Source organism: Onychostruthus taczanowskii, unplaced genomic scaffold, assembly GCF_017590055.1.
Source record: "Onychostruthus taczanowskii isolate IOZ18803 unplaced genomic scaffold, ASM1759005v1 scaffold49, whole genome shotgun sequence".
Lineage (NCBI taxonomy): Eukaryota > Metazoa > Chordata > Aves > Passeriformes > Passeridae > Onychostruthus > Onychostruthus taczanowskii.
Genome location: NW_024502458.1, coordinates 2435489 through 2456644, shown reverse-complemented (window position 1 = coordinate 2456644; position 21156 = coordinate 2435489). Strand labels below are relative to the sequence as shown.

The 21156-nt window shown below is 39.9% G+C and overlaps 1 protein-coding gene across 4 annotated transcripts; it reads right to left on the bottom strand.

Annotated features, from left to right (window-relative positions):
- Nucleotides 1-11: 11 nt before the first annotated feature.
- Nucleotides 12-21148, bottom strand: HPS5 (HPS5 biogenesis of lysosomal organelles complex 2 subunit 2). 4 transcript variants are annotated; one of them, XM_041415150.1, is made up of 23 exons: nucleotides 20941-21148; nucleotides 19644-19813; nucleotides 19117-19227; nucleotides 18211-18275; nucleotides 17399-17591; nucleotides 15752-15885; nucleotides 14963-15178; nucleotides 14582-14653; nucleotides 14249-14337; nucleotides 13173-13351; nucleotides 12793-12951; nucleotides 11516-11675; nucleotides 9357-9480; nucleotides 7567-7713; nucleotides 6919-6993; nucleotides 5831-6435; nucleotides 4478-4601; nucleotides 4150-4305; nucleotides 3391-3510; nucleotides 2983-3096; nucleotides 2560-2666; nucleotides 1587-1872; nucleotides 12-1137 (listed from the first exon to the last, which is right to left on the bottom strand). In XM_041415150.1, exons 2-23 carry the CDS (start codon nucleotides 19749-19751, stop codon nucleotides 1077-1079), a joined length of 3405 nt encoding a protein of 1134 aa, XP_041271084.1. In that variant the 5' UTR covers nucleotides 19752-19813; nucleotides 20941-21148; the 3' UTR covers nucleotides 12-1076. The 4 variants fall into 4 exon arrangements, with proteins under 4 accessions (XP_041271084.1, XP_041271083.1, XP_041271085.1 ...); XM_041415149.1 differs by having other exon boundaries at nucleotides 20800-21147; XM_041415151.1 differs by lacking the exon at nucleotides 20941-21148 and adding an exon at nucleotides 20462-20790.
- Between the last annotated feature and the right edge of the window lie 8 nt (nucleotides 21149-21156).

The window sequence follows — 21156 nt, the reverse complement described above, 5'->3', positions numbered from 1 at the left end:
AAAAGTCACCACTCTCTGCAGCTGCCTGAAAGGAGGCTGTAGCCAGGTGGGAGTGGGTTTCCTTTTCCCAGATAACAAGGGATAGTACAAGAAGAAATGGCCACAAGTTGCTCCAGGACAACTTTTGATTGGATATCAGGAAACATTTCTTCACCAAAAGCATTGTCCAGTACTGGAACAGGCTGTCCAGGGAAGGGGTGGAATCACCATCCCTGGAGGCATTGAGAAGCCATGTAGAAGTGTCACTTTGGGACATGGCTCAGTGGTGGATTTGGCAGTGCTAGGCTAATGGTTAAAGGGTTGGATCTTCAGGGTCTTTTCCAACTTAAATGACTCTGATTCTAATCCACTGTCCCGAGGTCTGCTGGAGTATCACAACTGATGTCTATGGTCACAGTGCACAAATAGGTATGGGCAATTTAGAAATATTGTGCTTGTAGTTTAACAGCGAGTTCATTTAACAAGTTTGTCTGTTAATCAGCATTTTTAGCCATAAATACTCTACTCAGAAATATTTCCCTCCCATTTTGAGACTTGGCTTGGTTAATGTATTTCAAATAGGCAAGGCCTGTTCATATAATTTAAGAAGGGAAAAACACCAACAGGTACCATAAGAGAGACATCTACAGCAAAAGTAAAGGTAAATGTCATTTACAGGAAAGTTAAACAAGTATAGACTTAGATACTTCCCAGGAATGGTTTCTCATGTTTGCAAACAAAGAAACAAAAAAAAATTATACACCATAATTTAATACTTAGGGACTCATATCCCTGAACACTTAAGTTATAGACTCAGAAAATAAATTCAGCAATTTTCATCTTGGAAATCTATGAGCTTAATTTCAATATAAATACTGGCTTGTTTTGATCTATATTCTACAGTTCAAAAGTCTTCTCCAAAGGAATAAGGAAGAAATTACTTCCAGGTCAGATACCTGCCAGATGGAGACTGGCTCAGTATAACTGAACTTTCAGACAGGAGTTGGTTATTTTTAAGGGCCTGTGAAATCTAAGAGGCACTTGAATATACAGTCATTACAGTATAAACTGTTCCCAGAGTTCTCCCAAGCTGCTTTCTATGCTTGCTGAGACCACAAAAACCGGTCACACCTTTCCAACATGGACTGAATCAGCGCTCTGCAAATAAAGCAAAGGGGACAAAACAAAGTCAAACAGTAAAAAAGCTAACAACAGAAAGAACAACAGAGCTTTGGTTTGCTTTTTAAAGAGAAGTTTGTAAAAAACATTATTTCATTTCAGAAATAACATTCTGACATCACCATTCACACCTCTGAAAGGAAAAGGAGAGATCAGAGTCTGTACAGGTCTTACCAGGACAGATCTCTTTCACAGAATCTCCTTCACATACACCTTTAATGTATGATTTCCTGTTTCCTCATTTTCAATTTTAAAATGCCTACATTGCAAAATACACAGTTCTTAAATAATAAGAAAAACTTTCAGATGAGTCTAAAACCAAAGGTAAAAATGTGAAGCACTGTATCTTCTTGTAAACCAAAAAGGAAATTTAAAGCATGGAGGAGATCCACAAAGAATAGTGTGGGTCTCCTGCTGACATCTCTTACCTCTGCCTTTTCTCAGCGACTCTCAGTATCTCACAGACACCAGTAAACCTCTCAGACAATTCTAGTGTCAAGCCACACTCCTGCAAGAGAGGCAAGGCACGATTTGGGCCAATGGCCTTGGCCAGCAACAGAGCAACGTTTTCCACAGTGATGCAGTCTGGGCAGCTAGGGCCTCCATTGCTGACAGCATTCCCATTCTGTGGGCTGTGCTGGTGGGAAGCTGTGCTGTGATTCTGTGCAAGATGCAGAACAAACTTCCATTCTTCTATAGTCTCTGGAATGGAACCTAGATGTAAAATGAGTTTGTTAACATTATTTGGAAAACGAAGATTATTCTAAGACTACTATTTAAACTATATCTGTACTTGAAAGGGAAGCTAGCTATTCTGTTTTACTCTCAAGATTTTAGGAATCTAAGCATTATCAACAAGCAAATTATGCACAGCAATGTACTGCCCAGACTGACTGACTCAGTGTAAATTAGTGGTGAACACACATAGCCTCACAATAGTTCAGTATTCAAGGCTTTGGATTAAGTCAAGAGACAAAGTTTTGTCCACCTTAGGGCCAGAGTGAATAATCTTATAAGTTCTGCCTTATGGTACAATTCTTTGCTCACCCTACCTTTGGTTGTCTGCACATGTAGTGAGGGAGTTTTGTGCTGTGCAGGAAGGTTTCCTACTCTTCTGTCTACAACACCAAGGTTAACTTTTACTCCCAGCTTTTACTAATAAACAAATCAAGATTCTTTAACTTTTAAGCGTTTTCTAGCATAACTGATTTCACAAAGCACAGCATGAAGATACAAGAGTATAACACCCATTTATGTGTTTCAAATATGCTGTACTACACACAGTCAGGGCTACAAAAACACTTCAAAATATCAAAGTTCTATTCAGCTTTGGGCAAACTGCTGTATGAGGGCAGTTCTACATTACAGAAGTATGTTATGTACAGCTTAAGAATCACTAACCATCTTCTCCATTCAACAGGCTCAAATCATCCAAATGAACAATATTAGTAAAGGCTTCTATTCTTCTATCCAGCTCCAGACAGAGAAAAAGATATCCAGGCCAAAATCTTGAATAAGAGAGTAAAGATTTCTAGGAATCAAATACTCAGTTCAAACCGAAGTCAAGAACAATCACATGCTCATTTAAGTATCAGTAAAGACAAAAGCAACTAAATTTAATGAATGCCAGAAAGAGAGTAGGGACACGAGGAATACCTCCCATTTGGTACATTAATTTGGACATTGAATATTCACCCTCAAAAAAGGAAAGGTTTTTAAAAAAACCTCTGTCCAAACAAAAAGCAGATAGGTCATTTACATTTGTATCTTCTCAGAAGAATACCTACTAAGCAAGTATCTAGAATTGCCAAGCTTTTTCCTTACCCATGTGATTTACAGATGTCAGCCATCTTCTCTTTCATAACAAAATCAGCTGGGAGTTTAATCAAGAGCAGAATGAGCTGGCTGTAGCCCCAAGTAAACAAATGCGATCGTGGCCTAGAAGATGAGAAACTCAGTTTTAAAGCATTATTGATTTTCTTCAGAACATCATGGCAGATTTATGAAAAGAGAGGAGGAGAAATGAATGAAACACCATGTGCAGTCTCAGTAGAGCAGTCACTCTGGAAGGCATTGCAAATAAAAGTTATTCAATCCTTTGGTTGTTTCTATCGAACACTGCAAAATGCTCCCAGGAGTCAGTGATCCAAACTTTCACACAAAATCTAACCCAAAACCAGACCTGTTAAGTCTTTCTGCTGCACTCAGGACCCTGAATGAAAACCACTTTACCTGGGATTTCCTTCCTCATCCACAGTGTTTGCCCTTTGTGGAGCATCATGAGAAACTGCCAAGCACAACCAATCCAACCGCACAGATTCCGGCTGCAGAAGAGACCTCAGGAGAAATGGCCTGGAAAACAAAGCAGACACTAAAAAAAAATCCTACCAGTTTTAAATAAAGCATAAACGGAGAAGGAGAGATTGTGTGTGGACAAATTAACCTAAAAAAAAAAAAAGGGGGGTGTAAAATTAAATGTGGAAAAGCCCAAAATTATTTAGGTCTCTATAAACTGCGGCAACCACAGAAAATCAAGTTTGCAGGTTGAGTTCCCACAGATTTGGTTGGGTTTTTTTTTTTGATTTTGAGTTTTTGTGGTTTTGGGTGGGGTTTTTTTTGTTTGTGGGGTTTTTTTGGGTTTTTTTTTTTTTTTTTTTTGGGGGTTTTTTTGGGGTTTTTTTTTTTTTTTTGCTTGGAGTCTTTTTAAATGCCATCTAACCCTGGTACACTGAACTGCAGACACAGAAACAAAAAAAATCAATTCTATTAGAGGTATTATTTAGGAAATCCCTTTTAAACTAGATACAAACCTAACAAAAACTCCAGTCTAGGGCCAGCTACAACTGGCAGAATTACTTGGAACCTAATGCTTAAGAAAACCAAGCAGACAGATACAGAAACACAAAAATACGTCCCCAAAAGCCAAAACAAAAAGAATCTCCACACAGCTACACAATTAAGAGAGCAGACAGATGAAAACATTTCCCTCACCTTTTATCCTCTGGCTTTGATTTCACCAGACTATCTAAATATGCCAAAAAGTGAGCCGGATCATTCCTGCAAAGCTGTTTAATATCAGAGGGCAAAATAGAGGGGTGGAACTTGATCAATGGCCGAAGAGCTGTTTCCCCAAATTTTTCATAAAGCCTGGAGAAACAGAGAATAAAAACTATTTTAAGTACCAAACAGCAAAATATTATTTTCAAGATGTTCTGCAAGTTCAAGATAGTACTGAAAGGTGATAGAGTCCAGGAATCTTGGTGACATGGCAAGTGAAGCAATTTCCTGCCAGGAAGTTCAGAAGATTGGGAGTACAAACCTTTGAGCATGTGCCAGCAACAGTGGGCTGTCATCCCATGGCCCCAGGTCATGCAGCAGTTTCAGTACTTTCAACATATCTTCACTTTCCATTGCTAAAGCCACTGGACTGTGACAAGTTATTTCTGAAATAAATCAGTGCACAAGTTACAAGATTTGGGCAAGTTTTTTCCTTAACGTGTCCTGCCCCTCCTTTCATCCTTCTGCTGAACAACAGCTATCACTGCTTTCATGGGAAGTTCAACACCCACCTCAATCCTGATGAGATGCAAGTATTAATCTCCAGGCACAAGTGCAGTCCAACTAAGGACAAACTGGGAATGCATACACTACTTTCACTTCTAGGGCTCTCAGAATCCAAACAGTTAAAAGATTCTTAGAAACAAACACAAAACAACAACCCTCAAAACAAGATTCTGCTGCATACACTACTTTCACTTCTAGGGCTCTCAGAATCCAAACAGCTAAAAGAGTCTCAGAAACACAAACACCAAACACCAGCCCTCAAAGCAAGATTCTGTTGTTTAACTGCTCTCTGCTGGAGCAGAATCAATGCTAGGGCTTTAATTCACTCTTAAAAGAAATACATAAGGCAGAAGCTGAGTGCAGAGAACAGAAAAGTTCTGTTTTCCAATATCATCATGAAGCTTTGGTTCAATAAATCTGAAGAGGCATCAAAAAGATCAGAAATTATTTCTGTGGAACAGGGAAGCGTGAAGTGATCATAAGCCACTCATCTACACAGAACCATCTACTCCATTCAGTTTTGTTTCACATTAACCACATTCCTTTACAGGCCCAATCTTCCAGTGCAAATGCTGAAGCCCTTCCTCTCCCTTCTGCTTTGTTTCTACAGACTTGTGATTCTAATTATGATGCTTTTGCTCTTAGCTCATAGGCTGGGATCACTACAGTGTTCCATTAACAAGGTCTATGCAACTAATAGGTTCAAAGTTGCAAAGTGGGAGGAGAACAATCTCTCTCCAAGGAGCCAACAATTCTTTTTTTTAAGAAATCACAGGTTATTCTGAGTTGAAAGAGACCCACAATGATCATCAAGTCCAGCTCTTAAGTGAATGGTCCATACAGGGCTTGAACCCACAATGCTGGGATTATTAGCACTATGTCCTAGCCAGCTGAGCTAAGTTCTTCCTAAGGGAAGTATCTGGGGGAAAAACAATCAACCAAACAACTCAAAACCAGAACAAAAACTCCCACACACCAAGCATCCTCCCCCTGCCACACTACACTGGCAGAAGGAAAATCCGCAATTATGAGAGTCCTCAAAATTTTTCTTTTTTTTTCTCCCAGTCTTATTTTCAGTTTAAGAAGCAATACAACGTTCATCATTTACCTTTCAATCCTGCAATGTATGTTTCCCATACATTAGGGCTGGTGGCACACGTGGTTATAATACACTGCTTTACTCTCTTTAAATCCAAAAGGAAGAAGTAGCTTCGCATAAACCTACAAGCCAAGGCCCCTGAAGCTGCTGGTGGCAGACCTCCCTCAGAGCTCTCCTCAGCCCCAGCACTCCCACCAGAAAAGACACGCAGCTCAAAGCACAGGGTTGTCAGCTCCACGAGATCTTTCAGAACATCAGGTTCGATGGTACATGGAGGAGACACCTGAAAGCCACAGCCCAGAGGCCCAGTCACATCAGTACCATTTTCACACATGGATTTGCCTGCACAGGTTTCATCAGTATTTTCCTTTCCAATGCAGTTTTCCAAAATACCACTCTGTTCCTTGTCTACTGGGTCTCTGTCAGCTGAAGCCACTTGCAGGTTTTCCTCCAGGACTGCCCTCTGTTCTTCAGCACACACAGCCTTGCTTTTCTTAGCAGACAAAGCAGAATGCTCCTGGCTGAATTTTTCTTCTAGACAGACAAGCCATTCCTGTAAGACCCTTCTCATACACTGAGGTTCTAACAAAACCAGGGGATCCTGGAGCTTGGCTCTGCAGCATAAAAAAGAAGTTTGCTAAGTTTAATAAGATGCCACAAATGAAGTTTCTAATATGCTTTGTGTAACTATACTCCTACATTTGACTTGGAGTCAGTAGTTGGGTTTTTTGTGATTTTGAGTGCATCAAACAGAATTTAGGCTACTTCACACTGTCTACATTTATCTCAGCACATTTTGAGCTCCCTAGGATTTCTTTCAGAATAAATTTTTATTTGTGATTTTGATTTTTTTAAACTATGCCTGTACTTAAGACAAAAGAATAACACTAGAAGAGCTTTTAGTGAGTTTTGCTTGGTTTTAAAATGAGGTATCAAATCATTCACCAAATGAGATCCTTTCAGGTTATGTTAATAGACATTTAGAGCATCACTCTTACATGCATGTGAAATGAATGAAAAGAAAATTTAAAAAAACCCAATAATTTTTTTCTGTCAAAGGCCTACATATCTATACAGTAAAAAGTTTCTCTGCTTACATAGTTTCTGCTGTTGCAGCCTTGAGATCTCTCAGACGGCCCTCCTCAGGAAGCTGGCAGTTCTGGGGTTCTAACCTAGAAAAGCACACTCATTTCAGTCTTATCTGAAGTATTAACTTCAGTAATTTGAGTGAGGATTTCCTGAAAAATTTCCTCAATATTAATTCCTTTATTAAATACAAAGCTATTACTTGTAAGAAGGAACAGCTCAACAGAAATTATGGACAAACTGGGCATGAAGAGCAATAGATAATACTATTTTTGTGGCTTTCTATTATTGCTTCTACTCCAGCTACAGTAGATTTCTGCAGGTACTGAACAAAAAACCAGTACCACGGCACTGTATGAAAGTTAGTCCAAAGTGGTAAATAAGCACTCCAGCTACAGTAGATTTCTGCAGGTACTGAACAGAAAAACAGTACCACAGCACTGTACTGGAATATGAAATTACTTAGCTGTGTGTTTATTGCATCATCAGCTCTAAGAAAGGAGTTGGGAGAACCACTGAAACCCACCATAGCAATGAAGGCAGCTGGAAAAACATAACGCCAAGTTTCTCATTCTGCTTGAAAGAGTTTCTTCCTTAGGTTGCTATCCTCATGACATCCAGCAAATACAACTGCTTAGAAGATGTGATTTTGCACTCACTCTTTTTCTTCCTGGGGAGATGCCACTGGATTAAGAGTTAGCTCTGGCAGGTGCTCATCATCCTTTGCTTCATGCTTCCCTCTAGATTCCGGACTTATATGAAGTGTGCCAATCTTTTCTGTGGTTTTGCGTACAAAGCTGGAAACACTAGGAATCACACAAGTTCAAACATTTAAAATCAGAAGTTCAGAAGCAAACAAACCAGGCACTCTCTTTATTCAAACCATCATTTCAGAGACATTATAATCTAAAGAACTCTTGAGAAAAGGATGAGAGCAGTGATGACCAACAGGAAAAAAACTTACTAAAAAGCTGCTCAAAATTCATACTCCAGCCATGTTTTCATCACAGAATAGAAGCCTGAAGTATTTAAAACTTCTGCTGGAAAAGCAGGATCACATACCAACATTAGCCAGAGATTTTTAACATGTTTTGATTTGCATGCAAATAAATGCAGATGGGCTACACTGCATTTTAAAGCTTTTAAACATAAAGCATTTTTAGGAAATTATGTCACTCTTTATGGTAAGAAACCACTTGACAATGCTTCAAATTAATTCTTCAGATTACAAAGCTCACCTACAACATCCTTTTCACTCAGCAGTCCCTATTCCTTCAGGTATTTTACTGAAGAGAAAGCTCAATGAACACACCAGAAATCAATTATTTCTACCACTGCCATGAAGAGAACTATGTTAACAAGATCTGGACAGAAAAATAAGCTTGCTGCAGAAGGCAGAAAGGATTCAAATCTAGCAAAACAATTGGATTCGAATGTATAGAAAGATTAAAGCTAAACTTTTTAAAATTAACTGAATTTTTATGGTACTTTATTTAATGATGAATTGCATGCAGTGAATACTTGAAAATACAGCTTTCATTATTAGCAGAAACACTTATTACTAGTAAGGTACTCAAAGCTGCTTACAGTTTAGAAAGAACTCAAAACATTGCATGTACTTCTGATGTCTATTCTGAGATCCTCACACTGCTGACAGGAGCCACAATTCTTTGTTGCAGGACATGAATTACACACTGAAGTGAACAAGGGAAGGCTGTGCAATTTTTCAGACCATTGCCAGGCCAGAGACATTTTAGCTAAGTAATTAACATACAGCACTTTCATAAGATTAGGTTATATATTTAACACTATCACCTTTGTGTTTGTACACCCACCCCCTCATCCTCCTTTTTTTTTTTTAAGAGTTTTAAAATACCAATTTATACATATGTTATTTATACATAAAATGGATACAGATCTAATTGCAGCAGGTATAAGATACCATTATTTCCTAAGTGTTTGGGAAACCAATTAGATTCACTGAAAAGTTCATGTGGGGCTAGGACAGACCACTTTACAAGTGTGTTTTAGCAATATCTATCTGCTTTGAATGTTTTAATGTTTGTCCCTATGCAACATAAGAAGCCTCCCCCCTAAGATACAGGAAGGCAAAATCCCAAAACAATATTCAGTAAGTTTTCCTTAAATACAAACCACAACCAGAGTTTACAGGGTAACAGTAAGCATTCCTAGACATTTAATAATTATTAACTGTTTAAAGCTGAGGCTGAAGTCTTGGCTCCACTGAAGTTACCAGCAGCTTTGTATCTTCAGTAGAGCCAAGATGAAGATTTAAACTGCCTGGCAAACCTGACTGCATCTCTGGTTCTCCAGTTCAGGTGTTACACGTTTGCAGAACAGAGTATGAACTAAACCATACAATGCTACAAATCCAGGGGACAGAAGAGGGCAAGATGTAGTGGATGAGTGAACCTGCTGCATGTTTTACCTTTCTTTGACAGCTTGGAGAGAGACGAGAGGAGATGGGGAACGGAATGACAAAGGGATACTGAATGGGAGAAATGTCTCATTCCGGTCAGCCTCAACCACCACAGATGCATGAGATACGTTCTCTGACAAATGGAATTGAAATTAAAAGTCATGAAACAGTGGTCTGGCAAAAAAATGGAACAGTGAAATGAACTGCAAGTCACTAATTCATTAATGAATAACCTGCTCACCATACTTTCCTTTTTAATACTCAAGAATCATGGAGCCAGGTTTCAAGGGCTGTTTTACTACTGACTTTGAACCTAGTTAAGTCTGCTTTATTAATAGTGTTTTGGCTTTACAGCAAGAAAAACAGTGATCAAAAACAGTATGAAAACTATCTTCTAAAATTAGACTTACAGATCATTTAGAGGACAAAAATCTTGATTAATCTACTGAGTTATTTATACATCTAGGAAAATTAAATATTGTGGCATATATCAATCCACAACCAATTGTAAAGTCAGCCATGACCATGATTCCAAAAATCTAAATCACATGTGAACAGAGAGACACATAAGCCATCACTAGGATATAAATCACCCTCTTATTTGAAAGGACTTAAAATATAAGTGAGCCCACAGCTCTCTGTCTTTTGGTAAGAATCAGAGGAAGTAGAGACTCACTTACTACTTCCTTTTCTCTCCCATATCCCTAGCAGTATCTACAATGTGTTTTGCTGAATAATTTCCTGTTACAAGCACACACTGTATCTTTAAGTGATGTCAACAAGAAAAAAGGGATCTTTTTAAGCCAGGATAACACGGCATTTTGCAACAGTCAGCAGTAACCACAGCATTGAGAGGAAAAGATGCCGCCCTGTTACAGAAAATCTACCATCAGAATTCCTCAACAGTGCCTAAAGGTCACAACTGACTTTACAATTGGCTGTAAATAAGGCTGCTTTTGTTCATTATGCAGACTAGAAACCTAAAAACTCATTACATCTTATGTCATTGCGAGCAGGGCAACACTAAGTCCATTTCTTCCAAATACCAAATCAAGTACTCGTGCTTCAAGAAACATCCAGAACTTCTCTACTTCAAAATAATCAGCAAATTTGTCATCTCTTGTGGAACACACAGAACCTGTCTATCTTCTGACAGTCAAAAATTAACTCACCTGAATTTTGACTTTTAATGTTGGGAATGATGCACTTCAGAGTTTCCTCACTTGTTTTACAGTGGTGTAGGCAGAGAGGCACATGTACACCTAAGCATATCTTACTCTGCAGGACAACACTACTGACAAGTAGGGGACCAATTACCAATTTCTGCACTCTCCCTCCCCAGTATGGTTTTCTCCAAAGAATCCCGAATTCTCTCCATCCTCAACTGGCATCTACTGCTTGCAAAAGCTAAAAAATAGCCTTTTTATAGGAAAGCCTCTCTATCATACTTAGAGCTAAGGCAGCTCCTCATCATGCCAGGTTTCTGCATCCCTTCCCAATCCCAACCAGAGCTGAGAACAAGACCCACTCCAGTCTCACTCCAGTTAAAGTCCAGTGACAGGCATTTGTCAGAAAATAAAAAAGCTTCCTGCATGGGCCAAATGTTAGTTATCAGCTATTCTAGCACCCCTACACTAATGTTTACATGTGTAAGAGATGATCCCCTGTGCAAAGGAAACCTGTGAGAAACTTAAGGACACTTATCAGAATCCTTCTGTCTTCCCTGAAGAAATGTAAGCCAGAATCCAGACTAAGAAATCATTTTCTGGAACAAATGTTACAAAAGGATACTGGCAGCAAACAAATCTTGTTTGGAGCTCAATTGATACTGGCATAGACAACTGAAAGAATCTTAGCACTAATGTTAGCACATATGGAGAGGGGGAAGTGGAGTGAAGCCCATGCTTGGTAAAGCCCTCCAGACCTTTTGTTTTGTTTCACTGGGTTTTGTTTGCTTTTAAGCCTAGATTCTGTGGAGCCAGCTTTTCAACCCAATGTTTCAGGAAGGATTTTGACTGGAAGGTGGGGTGACTCTTTCAATTGATCAAATTACATGTATTAATAATTAATAACCTGAAAGTGGAAAGTAAGAGGCCAGAGCTAACGCAGTCAAATTCTTGTAGAATGAACAAACGTATTCAACAAACATTTTCATTAAGAATCATTACCAAGTTCTAGTTGTTCATCTTCATGGTGTGCAGGAAATTCTTTAAGTCTCTCATCTTCTGAGAATGTTTGACTGTGGAGGGAACATGAGTCTTCATCTGACTGACTGCCCCTTCGACTGATAACACGGTAGATTCCAGAGTCTAAGACACTGAAGCTCTCCTGTCAGACCAAGGAGGGGAGTTACACACCATGTGAGTTGCTCGTCCTTGTTCAACATTCTGCAATGAACTCAACCAACTGTACCCACACAAATAACCTCAGAGCATTTCATAATTCACTGCCTGGAAAACTCCTATTTAACAGAGTACTTCTACCATATCCAGAATGGAAAAGGACACAGATGCCAGCAAGTGTGCAGTTCAGTGATTTTAAAAAGATGTGTATGCTGCAATTGCTTTTAGGAAAGCAGCCTATGGAACAACTGGTGTACCCAGTGCAAGGCAAAACCCACCTCACCTTTAGTCTTGCAGTCAAGACTCTCACTTGACCCCTCTCTAGCTGCATACCCAATAATCTGTCTTCCAATCTGGTCAGCCACATCCAGCTAGTACCATTACAGACCCTACCCCTCCCCAAAACTATTTCGTTGCAGGACCAACACACGTTTTTTTGCTCATGGTCAGTCTACATGGTTTACTTTTACAGTGGCTAATAAAGAAAAACTTGTCTACCTCATCAATATGGTATTTACATTACTTGGCTTTTTAAACTTTCCTTTTAAACACTGTTAAAGTGAAAGCAGGAGCTGATATTGTATGAACTATGAAATATTTCCCTTTTCTTGAAAAGCAGCTGTATATTTATTAGAAATATGCTTTGATTTTTTTAGAGCTTTCTAAGGTTTTTTTAGAGCTTTCTAAGCTTTTCCTTAAGGTTCTTAAAGTGCAACAATTTTCTAAATAGGGCTAAGATATCTCTGAGCACTCAGACATTCCTTTCATCATATAAAACTAGAGTTATAACCAAGACTGTCTTTACCAAAGCACATTAAAACATTAAACAGCTGTGGAAAAAGCCATCTTTATATCAATCTCTGTCCACATCTCAGCCATTAGCCATAAAATAATATGGGAAAGAGGCAGATGTCTGAGCTTACAGAATGCAAGTAGTGGTGATTCACACCTCTTCACCCCACCTAGTTTTAGAATGTAGCATTGTGAGCTGTAGTAGACAGGGTAGAAATGAAAGCCTCATCTTCCAAGTGAACAACAAGGTGACTTCAAGCCATAAAGATAAAACCTGTAGATAACATTTTTGGCACTACCAATACACATACATGAGATGAAATACTGCTCCTTCTACTGCTGCATGCAGAATCTAGAGGTTCCAACTTTGCAATCAGTTCTTCCAGTTGCGCAATGAGGTCTTGCTGGGTTGAAGCATCCAGCTGAGACTTCAAGTGCTCCAGCTTGTCTAGAGGCAAATTTTTTCTTGCCTAAAAGCACCCAGTGAAACAGAAACATTATTATTTCCAATTCACATGTGTAAACAAAAGATGTCATATATGCAAGATGATTTTCATCCTTAAAGTATAATGTTTAAATAACTCTAAAAACTCCAACAAAATGAATCTCAGTAACCATGAAACTTAGTGGAAGGGGGGACAGGAAAGACAGTGAAGAAGTATAGCACATTTATGAAGAAGTATTTACTTACTCTGCAAGAAACAATTGAATTTTGGAAGAGACAAGAGACCCTGGCAGCGAGGGTCCAGAATCCTCTTCTCATCAGACGCTCTACGCAGCGGTCGACCAGCAGCAGGGAGAGGTGCACGACTTTGCCATTTGTGTGCAGGCAGAACAACTCGCTCTTGTGAACTGCAATATCTTGAATATCTGCAAAACCACACGGAGCAATACCTGAAGGACTGAAGTCACTAATCAACATGCCTTTCTGTCCCTGAAAGAAGGTGAAAGCATATTCCCACCTGACTGCAAATGAGTGAAAAGCACAAGAGGCATGGGGAAAAGAAACACTGTGGAGTGCTGACCTAGCACCTAATCACCATAAAACAGTGCCAAAACTTTCCATTTGCATTTCTAGAAAACATTAAAAAAATACACTAAATTACAAAAAATTTCCTTTTGCTCTGAGATGAACAAATAACGTCTGATAAAGATGAGAAATACATAATTGTCAGCTTTGAAACAGAAGGAAAATATTCACTGGTAAAAAAACAACCTTGGCATTCCAGAAGTTTTCAAATACAACACATATGCTGTATGCCAACACTCCACAACAAAGGTACTGCAAACTTAACACCAGAATGTAGGACTCTGCTTATAACCAAACACACCACTGTTTATGAGGCTTCACTCATTTGCCAAATAAATGTATTCCCTGTATGCAATTTAGATGGGTTTTAGGGAAAAAAAACCCAGGTTTTAAATTTTCAGCAGCCAGATTATCCTTCATAGGACACTGACAATGAGCCTGAGTAAAGAGAAAAGGACACTGCAGGTTAATCACCTGTATTTTAACTACTGTATTTTATGAGTCACTCTACACCATGTTTTGTTTCTCCAGAAGCACGTTTTCAGATCTATGGGAGGAGGGTCTGGCTGGAAGAGGCACGGAGATGATGGTTAATATTCAGATAAGTTTTTTATAAATATTCTGCAATCCAGCTGCAGAAATTGAGCTTGAATAGCTTCCATGTTAGGCAAGGACTTCAGGAACGACCAGTGTAACAGACAATGTTACAAAGCAACATACAAGAATCTTGAGTTTACCTTTAACTTCACTCCAGAGTAACACTTGAAGGCTTTGGGGAAGAAAAATATAAATGCCTCTTTCTGTCCAGGTCACCACACAGTGCTCACTGCAATTATAGCACATGTTAATGAAGCAACAGTCAATTGTGGTAAAAGAGGCAAAATTTTAAAAAATTACAAAATATGCAGGGATCACATTGGCTTAAGCATAACAAGTGAGATGTGAGACAGGTTTAGCATGATACTTGGGAAATTCTTATGCAAAAACCTGAAGTTGGTAATATAAATTGGGAGAACATTTAATTTTTTAAGCCTCCTTTATCAACAGGAAGCTAAGCTGTCAATACTCACGTCAAATACAGCAGCTTGGCGAAAGATAAAGATTGTGGTGAGCAGCTGGAACCAGTATAATGAGGATCCTGCCTGCAAAATAAAATTATTATCAAGTAACAAGCTACATAACTACAATAACATCACTTTCTAAGATTCTTAATGTTGTAAATACATGGCTGGCTTAAATATAGTCTCATGACAGCAGCATTCATGGTGCTCACAGACATAGCTGCAGAATCAAGATTTTGCCATTTTTGATTACTGGCTACACCACTTAGAGGAGACTGTATTAAGATGACAACTAGGATTAACATTTGACTGAAGCAGGAGTTGATTTAGTCTTTTCAGTCTTAAAGACATCCCAAACAAGCTTAACACCCAGAACACTCATATTTCTACCTGAGAGTAACAACAGGAAGAGGTGGTGACGAGAGCAGCTGCTTGAACTGATGTGTGCTTTGCACTTCCCCATCAAAGTTCACCTCCCACATCCTCGAGCCAGGTCGAGCACAGTATATTAATGGCTGCTGATTCCCACTGTTTTTTCCAACAGGGAAGAAACATGCTCCAAATTCTCCATCTCTCTCTTTATTACCAATCTTCCAGAACTTCTCTCTAGAGAGGAAAAAAAATATACTTGTTAAGTAAGCCAGCATTAGTAAAAGCCCTAATTAATTTCGTGGTTTTCTTGAATAATAAAAAATACTTAATTGTGCTGAATTGGTTTTGGTGCTTAAAAAATCTGTAATGAATATTACAAAGCCTGCCCAAAGTTTATACAAGACAGGGTGCAAAAATATTCATTAGTTGAAATGAATGCTCAGATCAAAGGGGTTTTTTTTCCCAGCAGAACCAGTTATTCAACCTAGTGATGGGAAGGTGGGAACATTCCCAGAAATCATTTCAAATCACATGAAAAATAAGACAGTGATTATGAATAGTCAGCATGAATTCATGGAAGGGAAATCATGTCAACAGCCCTCTACAACAGAATGACTGGCTGGGTAGTTGAGGGGAGAGCAGCAGATGTTGTTTATCTTGATTTCAGTAAAACATTTGACACTACCCCTCTCAACATCTTCAGAAACAGACTGAGGGAGCATGGGCTAGTTAAAGAGACACTGATGTCATTTCAGAAACTGCGTGTGACTCTGAAGTCCAGTATTTCAGAAATAAAATAGAACTTGCCTCTCCGTATCACACAAATAAGTGCGGGTAAGTGAAGATATGAGCAGTCTTCCATCCAAATAGTCAAGCTGAACCACCCGAGAATCTACAGTGGTTATAATCTGGACAGGAAACATCACAAAAGTAGCAGCAGCCTACAATAAAAAAAAAAAAGAAAAAAAAAAAAACACGCTGGGGGTCTTCAGTTCAAAGTAAAACTGTTTCATTATGTTAAAATATCAAAATTCAGAAAAGATTCATGTATGCTATGAATACACAGCATAAGACAGAGCAGTGCCTTTCTTCTCTGTCTTTACAAAGCAACAAAGCAAGGCTACAATGCTCAGAAGCACAGGAGGAGTCTAAATCCTCTTTTTCCCCAAACCACTAGAGAAGACTAAAGAAAAAAAAAAAAGTCATATCCCTGTAGCATCCTGATACTTCTTTATAAAGGTTTTTTTCCTGAAACATTAAGAGAGGGTTTCATTCCTGCTATTCTAAGGTTTGTGCTTTTTTCCAATTCTCCCCACAGGTACATTGAGCTAGCAGTTTTATGGAAACAGACCAGAGGGATTAATTGATACAAAAAACTTCTGCTGGAATTAGATTGTTCACAAACTCACCTTCTCTGTTACCCTGCCATAAATTATCCACATACTATCTATCCTACCAGTGTCTCAGTTTGCATAGCCTTAGACAGATTTATGGATAAGGAAACTACTGGGAACTGCATTCGAATTTGCTGCCAGACAGTCACCATTTTTGCCAGCTTAGAGTTGCTTTCCCATCTTAGGAATATTACAAAGTGCATTATCTGAGAAATCCAAAAGTCCTGTTCCTTTAACAGGCATGAACAGACACAGATTCCACAGGCCCTGCCCTTTTCTCCTCCCTCTCTTCCAACAGCTGACTTTTCCCCCCATATTTAAATGTAATAATGGTCTTGCTACTTATAAGTCAATTTTCTGTCAAAATCTTCCATGAGGGCTAGAAAGCACCTGGACGAGCACAACTATTTCCAGGTTCTGCTCCTTTATAGTGATTAAAAAGAAAGGACCCCAGTAGAAGTAAAGCTAAAGAACACTCAAGGGCTAGAAATCAGGCTACTATCACTAACAGGTGTGTCCTCTGCACAAAATACAAAGCATGTAGGCTCCATGACCATCTACCATTTATTTTATCCAATCCAGACATTTAAGAATGAGAGCATCCAGACAAAGCCAAGCAAAATCAGTCTGCTGGGACTGTTCTTTCTCTGACCAGGGACTGCTCTTTCACTGACAAACAGCTGAATTGAGGCTAAAACAAACAGTTGAACCTGTAGCTGGAGTCTAAGGAACATAATAAGCTCAGAAACACCAAGACCCTTAACTTTGATACTTGTAAATTCCAAGAAGTGGAGACTGACCAGTTTTTAATTCTGAATATTTGAAAGCAATTTCAAATTGCATTACTGAAATAGATACAGAAATAGAATAAGGATGGGGTGAGTTCATGGGTCAGGATTTCTATGGTTGTCTCAAGAGACTGGTTCTTCATCCCAATAGTTAAAGCTACCAGAACTTCATTAGCTATCAAGTCCTGCTCTGTTCCACTTTGCCAAAATAAACAAAAGAGATTCCACACATCACCCCCTGTGAATTAAGCTCAAAGTATGCAACACTTTACCTTCCCTTGTTTAGATGTGTTAATCTTGATGGCTGATACTTTTCCCACATGATCTCCTACAAAAACTCGAAGGGCAGCTGTATCCCAGCACAGAGCTGTGACTTTCCTGCCCTTATGCTCAGATGAAACATAAATCCGTTCTGGCTTCCCACGACGTTCCTGGTTCAGCTCCCAGACTACTACAAGGCCTTGGCTACAAGTTAAAAAGAGAATACAGGTTGAAAATAAGCCTTCTAAAGTTTTTATCAGTTAATAAAGACGCATTTTCCCAAAGAAAGAGGAGACCCAAGCAAAGCAGCACACCTCAGAGCTGGTTCTGTTTGAGGCTGCATGCTTTCAACAAGTGTCCCACTTAATTCCAGAGAAGAGTAAGTGTCCTTCGTTGCACTACAATGTATAAGCAGTTTTGTAAGGCTACTCTCACAGTTATTACACTTGCCAGTGAGGATGTGGAAAACCATTTAAATGGATTTTAATAAATATAAGTGGAATTAACTATCAATCTCACACTACCATGTTAATGAAAATGCTTCTTTTCATGCTGAAAGGTCTAAGCAAGACATTTATCATCATAATTTCACATCCATGAGCTCTGCCACAGATATTCTGTTACAGAAATAACACTTAACCTAAAATGATTATTCTAGAAAAAAAAGTTAAGCAAACTGTCTGTACAGAGAGTTATCCTGTAGTGCCCTCTTCCAGTTAACCTGGTAAGTTAACTCTGAGTTCTCAGTAGCTGTCCACATCTGAAACTTGAAGCTTCTTAAAAATATTAATCCAGTGCTCAGGTTTGTGAGTAGATCACTCACCTGGTGGCAACTGCAACATAGTCTTCATCATGCAAACAACAGGCCACCCGGGAAATGGCACCTTCCTGAAAGCAAGCACAGGAGTAAGAGCAGGTGAGACTTGTTCCTGTACTGCCACCTCCACTGTGCAGCCTCCATCTTCAACATACAAACCAGATTCATGCCAACAGATGCTACCACCCTGCTGTGATGTGGTTGGTTTTTGCTGTTTGCCTGGGTTTTGTTTGCAAACACTGAGTTTACTCCAAGATGCAGCTGACAACAACACAACATCAACAGCAAGGACTGCAGTGCATTCTCCGACTTGGGAAGCACAGAAATCACTCTTCTGTCCTCACACCTCTGGAAGCTGTTTTGACAGAATTAAGTGAGGTGCTCCCAGCCTTAAAAAACTGGCTGCACTCATGCTACGCTGGAAGCAGCGGTGGCTCCTAGGAAATAGCACCTGGCTGTACAAGTAACAATCCTTGTTTCACAGTCTCTTCCAGCAACAGTAAGTCAGCCTATCTTTTCTTCACTTATCCAGTTATGTCACAGTTTGAACACTCAAACACTTGGAGTTATCCACTTGTGAGTTGCTCTGGTTTCATATTCAAAATTTTCTTCCAATCCTTAAATATTCAGGTGACTTTGTTGTTGCTGTTAAAAAGTAGGAATTTGAAAAACAAAGGTCTGACACTCTGAAGTAGTATTTTTCACACCTCATGAAATCTAATATGCCACATACTCTGGGGATACCCTCCAGAACCACAACCTATTTTAAACACAGCAGTGCAAAACTTCACCTTCTTTGGACAACCCAGTAAGCTGAAGGCACCTATTGACTCTTAAAATACATTAACTTGAAATAATGTTTCTTTCCAGGCCCCATTTTTGGAAATTTTCATTTAAAATTTTTATCCTTACCTTGTGAGTGAGAAAGAGCCTTTGCTTCCAACCATCCTTCTGGATAAGGTTCAGTCCTCCTCCTGAGCTGCCTAGAGCCAGCCATCTCTTTGATACATCTATACACGTGCACTGAAGGAATGAAAATCACAATACAAAACCTGGTAAGTTCTGATCACAGCATCTTTTTCCTGCATTATTATGGTGGGTTTTTTAAAGGTTTCATTATTTGCCAGCTGTGTGTATCACTCCTGAACCACTGGCAGTGAGGATTATTAAACAGCACTTTGCAATTGGAGCAAACAGTGAAGCCGTGTCAGGCTGTGTCACGTACCCACAGATGCACTAAGGAAACACACACAGAGGAACAGGGCCCATTATCTTCACTCTTTCTTCCCAAAGTACTCCCCCCACTAAGACAGCATGCACACACCCCAAAAAGAGTTAGATTAATCCTATGGCTTGATCAAATAATTAGCCAAATGGGGTCATTACTTGATTTTTTTTTTAAAAATTAAAATAAAAAAAGCCCTACAGCACAAACTCACCTTGAGGCGACTGGAATCCAACCTGAGTGCAGAAAGCAACGGATCCAAACACTCCAGCTCTGCCAAGACGTGGTTGTAAGAGTCTGGAATTACTGGCACAGAGGCCATGGATGCACACGACTAGTGCTGCTCACTCATGGGTGCGTTACGGCTTCAGCTTTTAGCTGTACCTGCCAAAAACAAAGTTCTCAATTAGTTCACTTTTTAGTATTTGAGCTGGTGTTCTGTGCTTAAAGAAACAACAAGTGTTTTCCTACTCAAAAGCCATCAGGTTTCAGCTCAGCAAAAAGAGGCCCAAAGGCTGGAAAATAAGAGTCCTACTCCATTTATGAGAAGTTTTTGTTCAAGTTCGTTTCTGAAAACTTAACCTATCAGATAACCCACCTGGAAATATTTAAACTGTAGTTATATTTACATGTATCTGTGAAACAAGTTAACGTGTACCTACAGAAAACACCCTGTTTTCTGGAAAAATTCACTTTTCCCCACAGCATGCACCCTTGATTTGAAACTAACTTTCTCAAGGAAAACATTTAGCTTTGGCATTTTATAACTACATCATATTCTCCCCCAAAAGTAAATTTAAGGAGTGCTATTCTCAAGTTATACTAAATTTAGAATTAGCTGCATTAGTGCATTTTGATACCATTATAAGCTATCCTCTCGTCTTTTCCCGCATTCAAGAGATAACACAGAATGAAAAGTAGGAATTAAATAACCACTAAAATCACAACTTCATGTTTTTCCTAAGCAGCACACACTTTAAAATAACTTCTTATTGAGTTTAAACCTGTACATTGCTTAACAAAACGCCAAACCTGTTGCACTGCACAGGCAAGTCCCGGAATTGCTAAGTAACCTTCAGTATCATTAGCGGTCCCATAAATTAAGGAACTCCCTCCCAGAAAAGCCGTCATGGGGGAAATTTACATTTCCTCTAAAGGAAAGCGAGCGCTCACTCTCACCAGGCACTAGGGAAAGGGAAGAGGCACATTTAGCCAACGAAACTAAAAGTTATTTCTTCTGAATTCTCAAAACGTCTTAAAAACCTTAATGGCCACTTCAGCCCTGCCCGCTCTCTGCCACATCCCGCCCGTGTGGCGCTGAGCTGCCGGCTGGGGCCGAGCCGCGACACCGCGGCGTTTGTCTCCCGTACCCGGCGTACGGCGAAGGATCGCAAAGGACAGAGGAACCCCGCCAGCCCCTTCGGAAACCGCGGGGAGGGGACGAGAGCCGAGCCCCGGCGGGGCAAGGAAGCACCGCTCGCTCCTTCTCCCTGCCGCCGCCGCCGCCTCACCGCGCCCGGCGCTCTCCCGGTGCCGCTCCCTCCCGGCGCCGCTCACGCCGCCGCCTCCAAACAGCGCGCCCACGTGACCCGCGGGAGGGCGGGTCAGGGAGCGCGCGCCCGCTCCGCTCCGCATCACGCGCCGCCCGCGCGGGAGGAGGAGGAGTGGGAGGAGGAGGAAGCGGCGTCACGCGCGCGCACCCGCCCGCCGGCCACGTGACGCCGTGA

What these genes read in the sequence shown, in the direction of transcription:
- HPS5 (XM_041415150.1), bottom strand. Translation starts at nt 19,751, where the DNA reads ATGGCCTCTGTGCCAGTAATTCCAGACTCTTACAACCACGTCTTGGCA. An exon ending in GACATCTGTAAATCACATGG is followed by an intron (nt 2,667 to 2,982) that starts GTAAGGAAAAAG and finishes CTCTTATTCAAG; the next exon opens with ATTTTGGCCTGGATATCTTT. An exon ending in CCTGTTGAATGGAGAAGATG is followed by an intron (nt 1,873 to 2,559) that starts GTTAGTGATTCT and finishes TTTTACATCTAG; the next exon opens with GTTCCATTCCAGAGACTATA.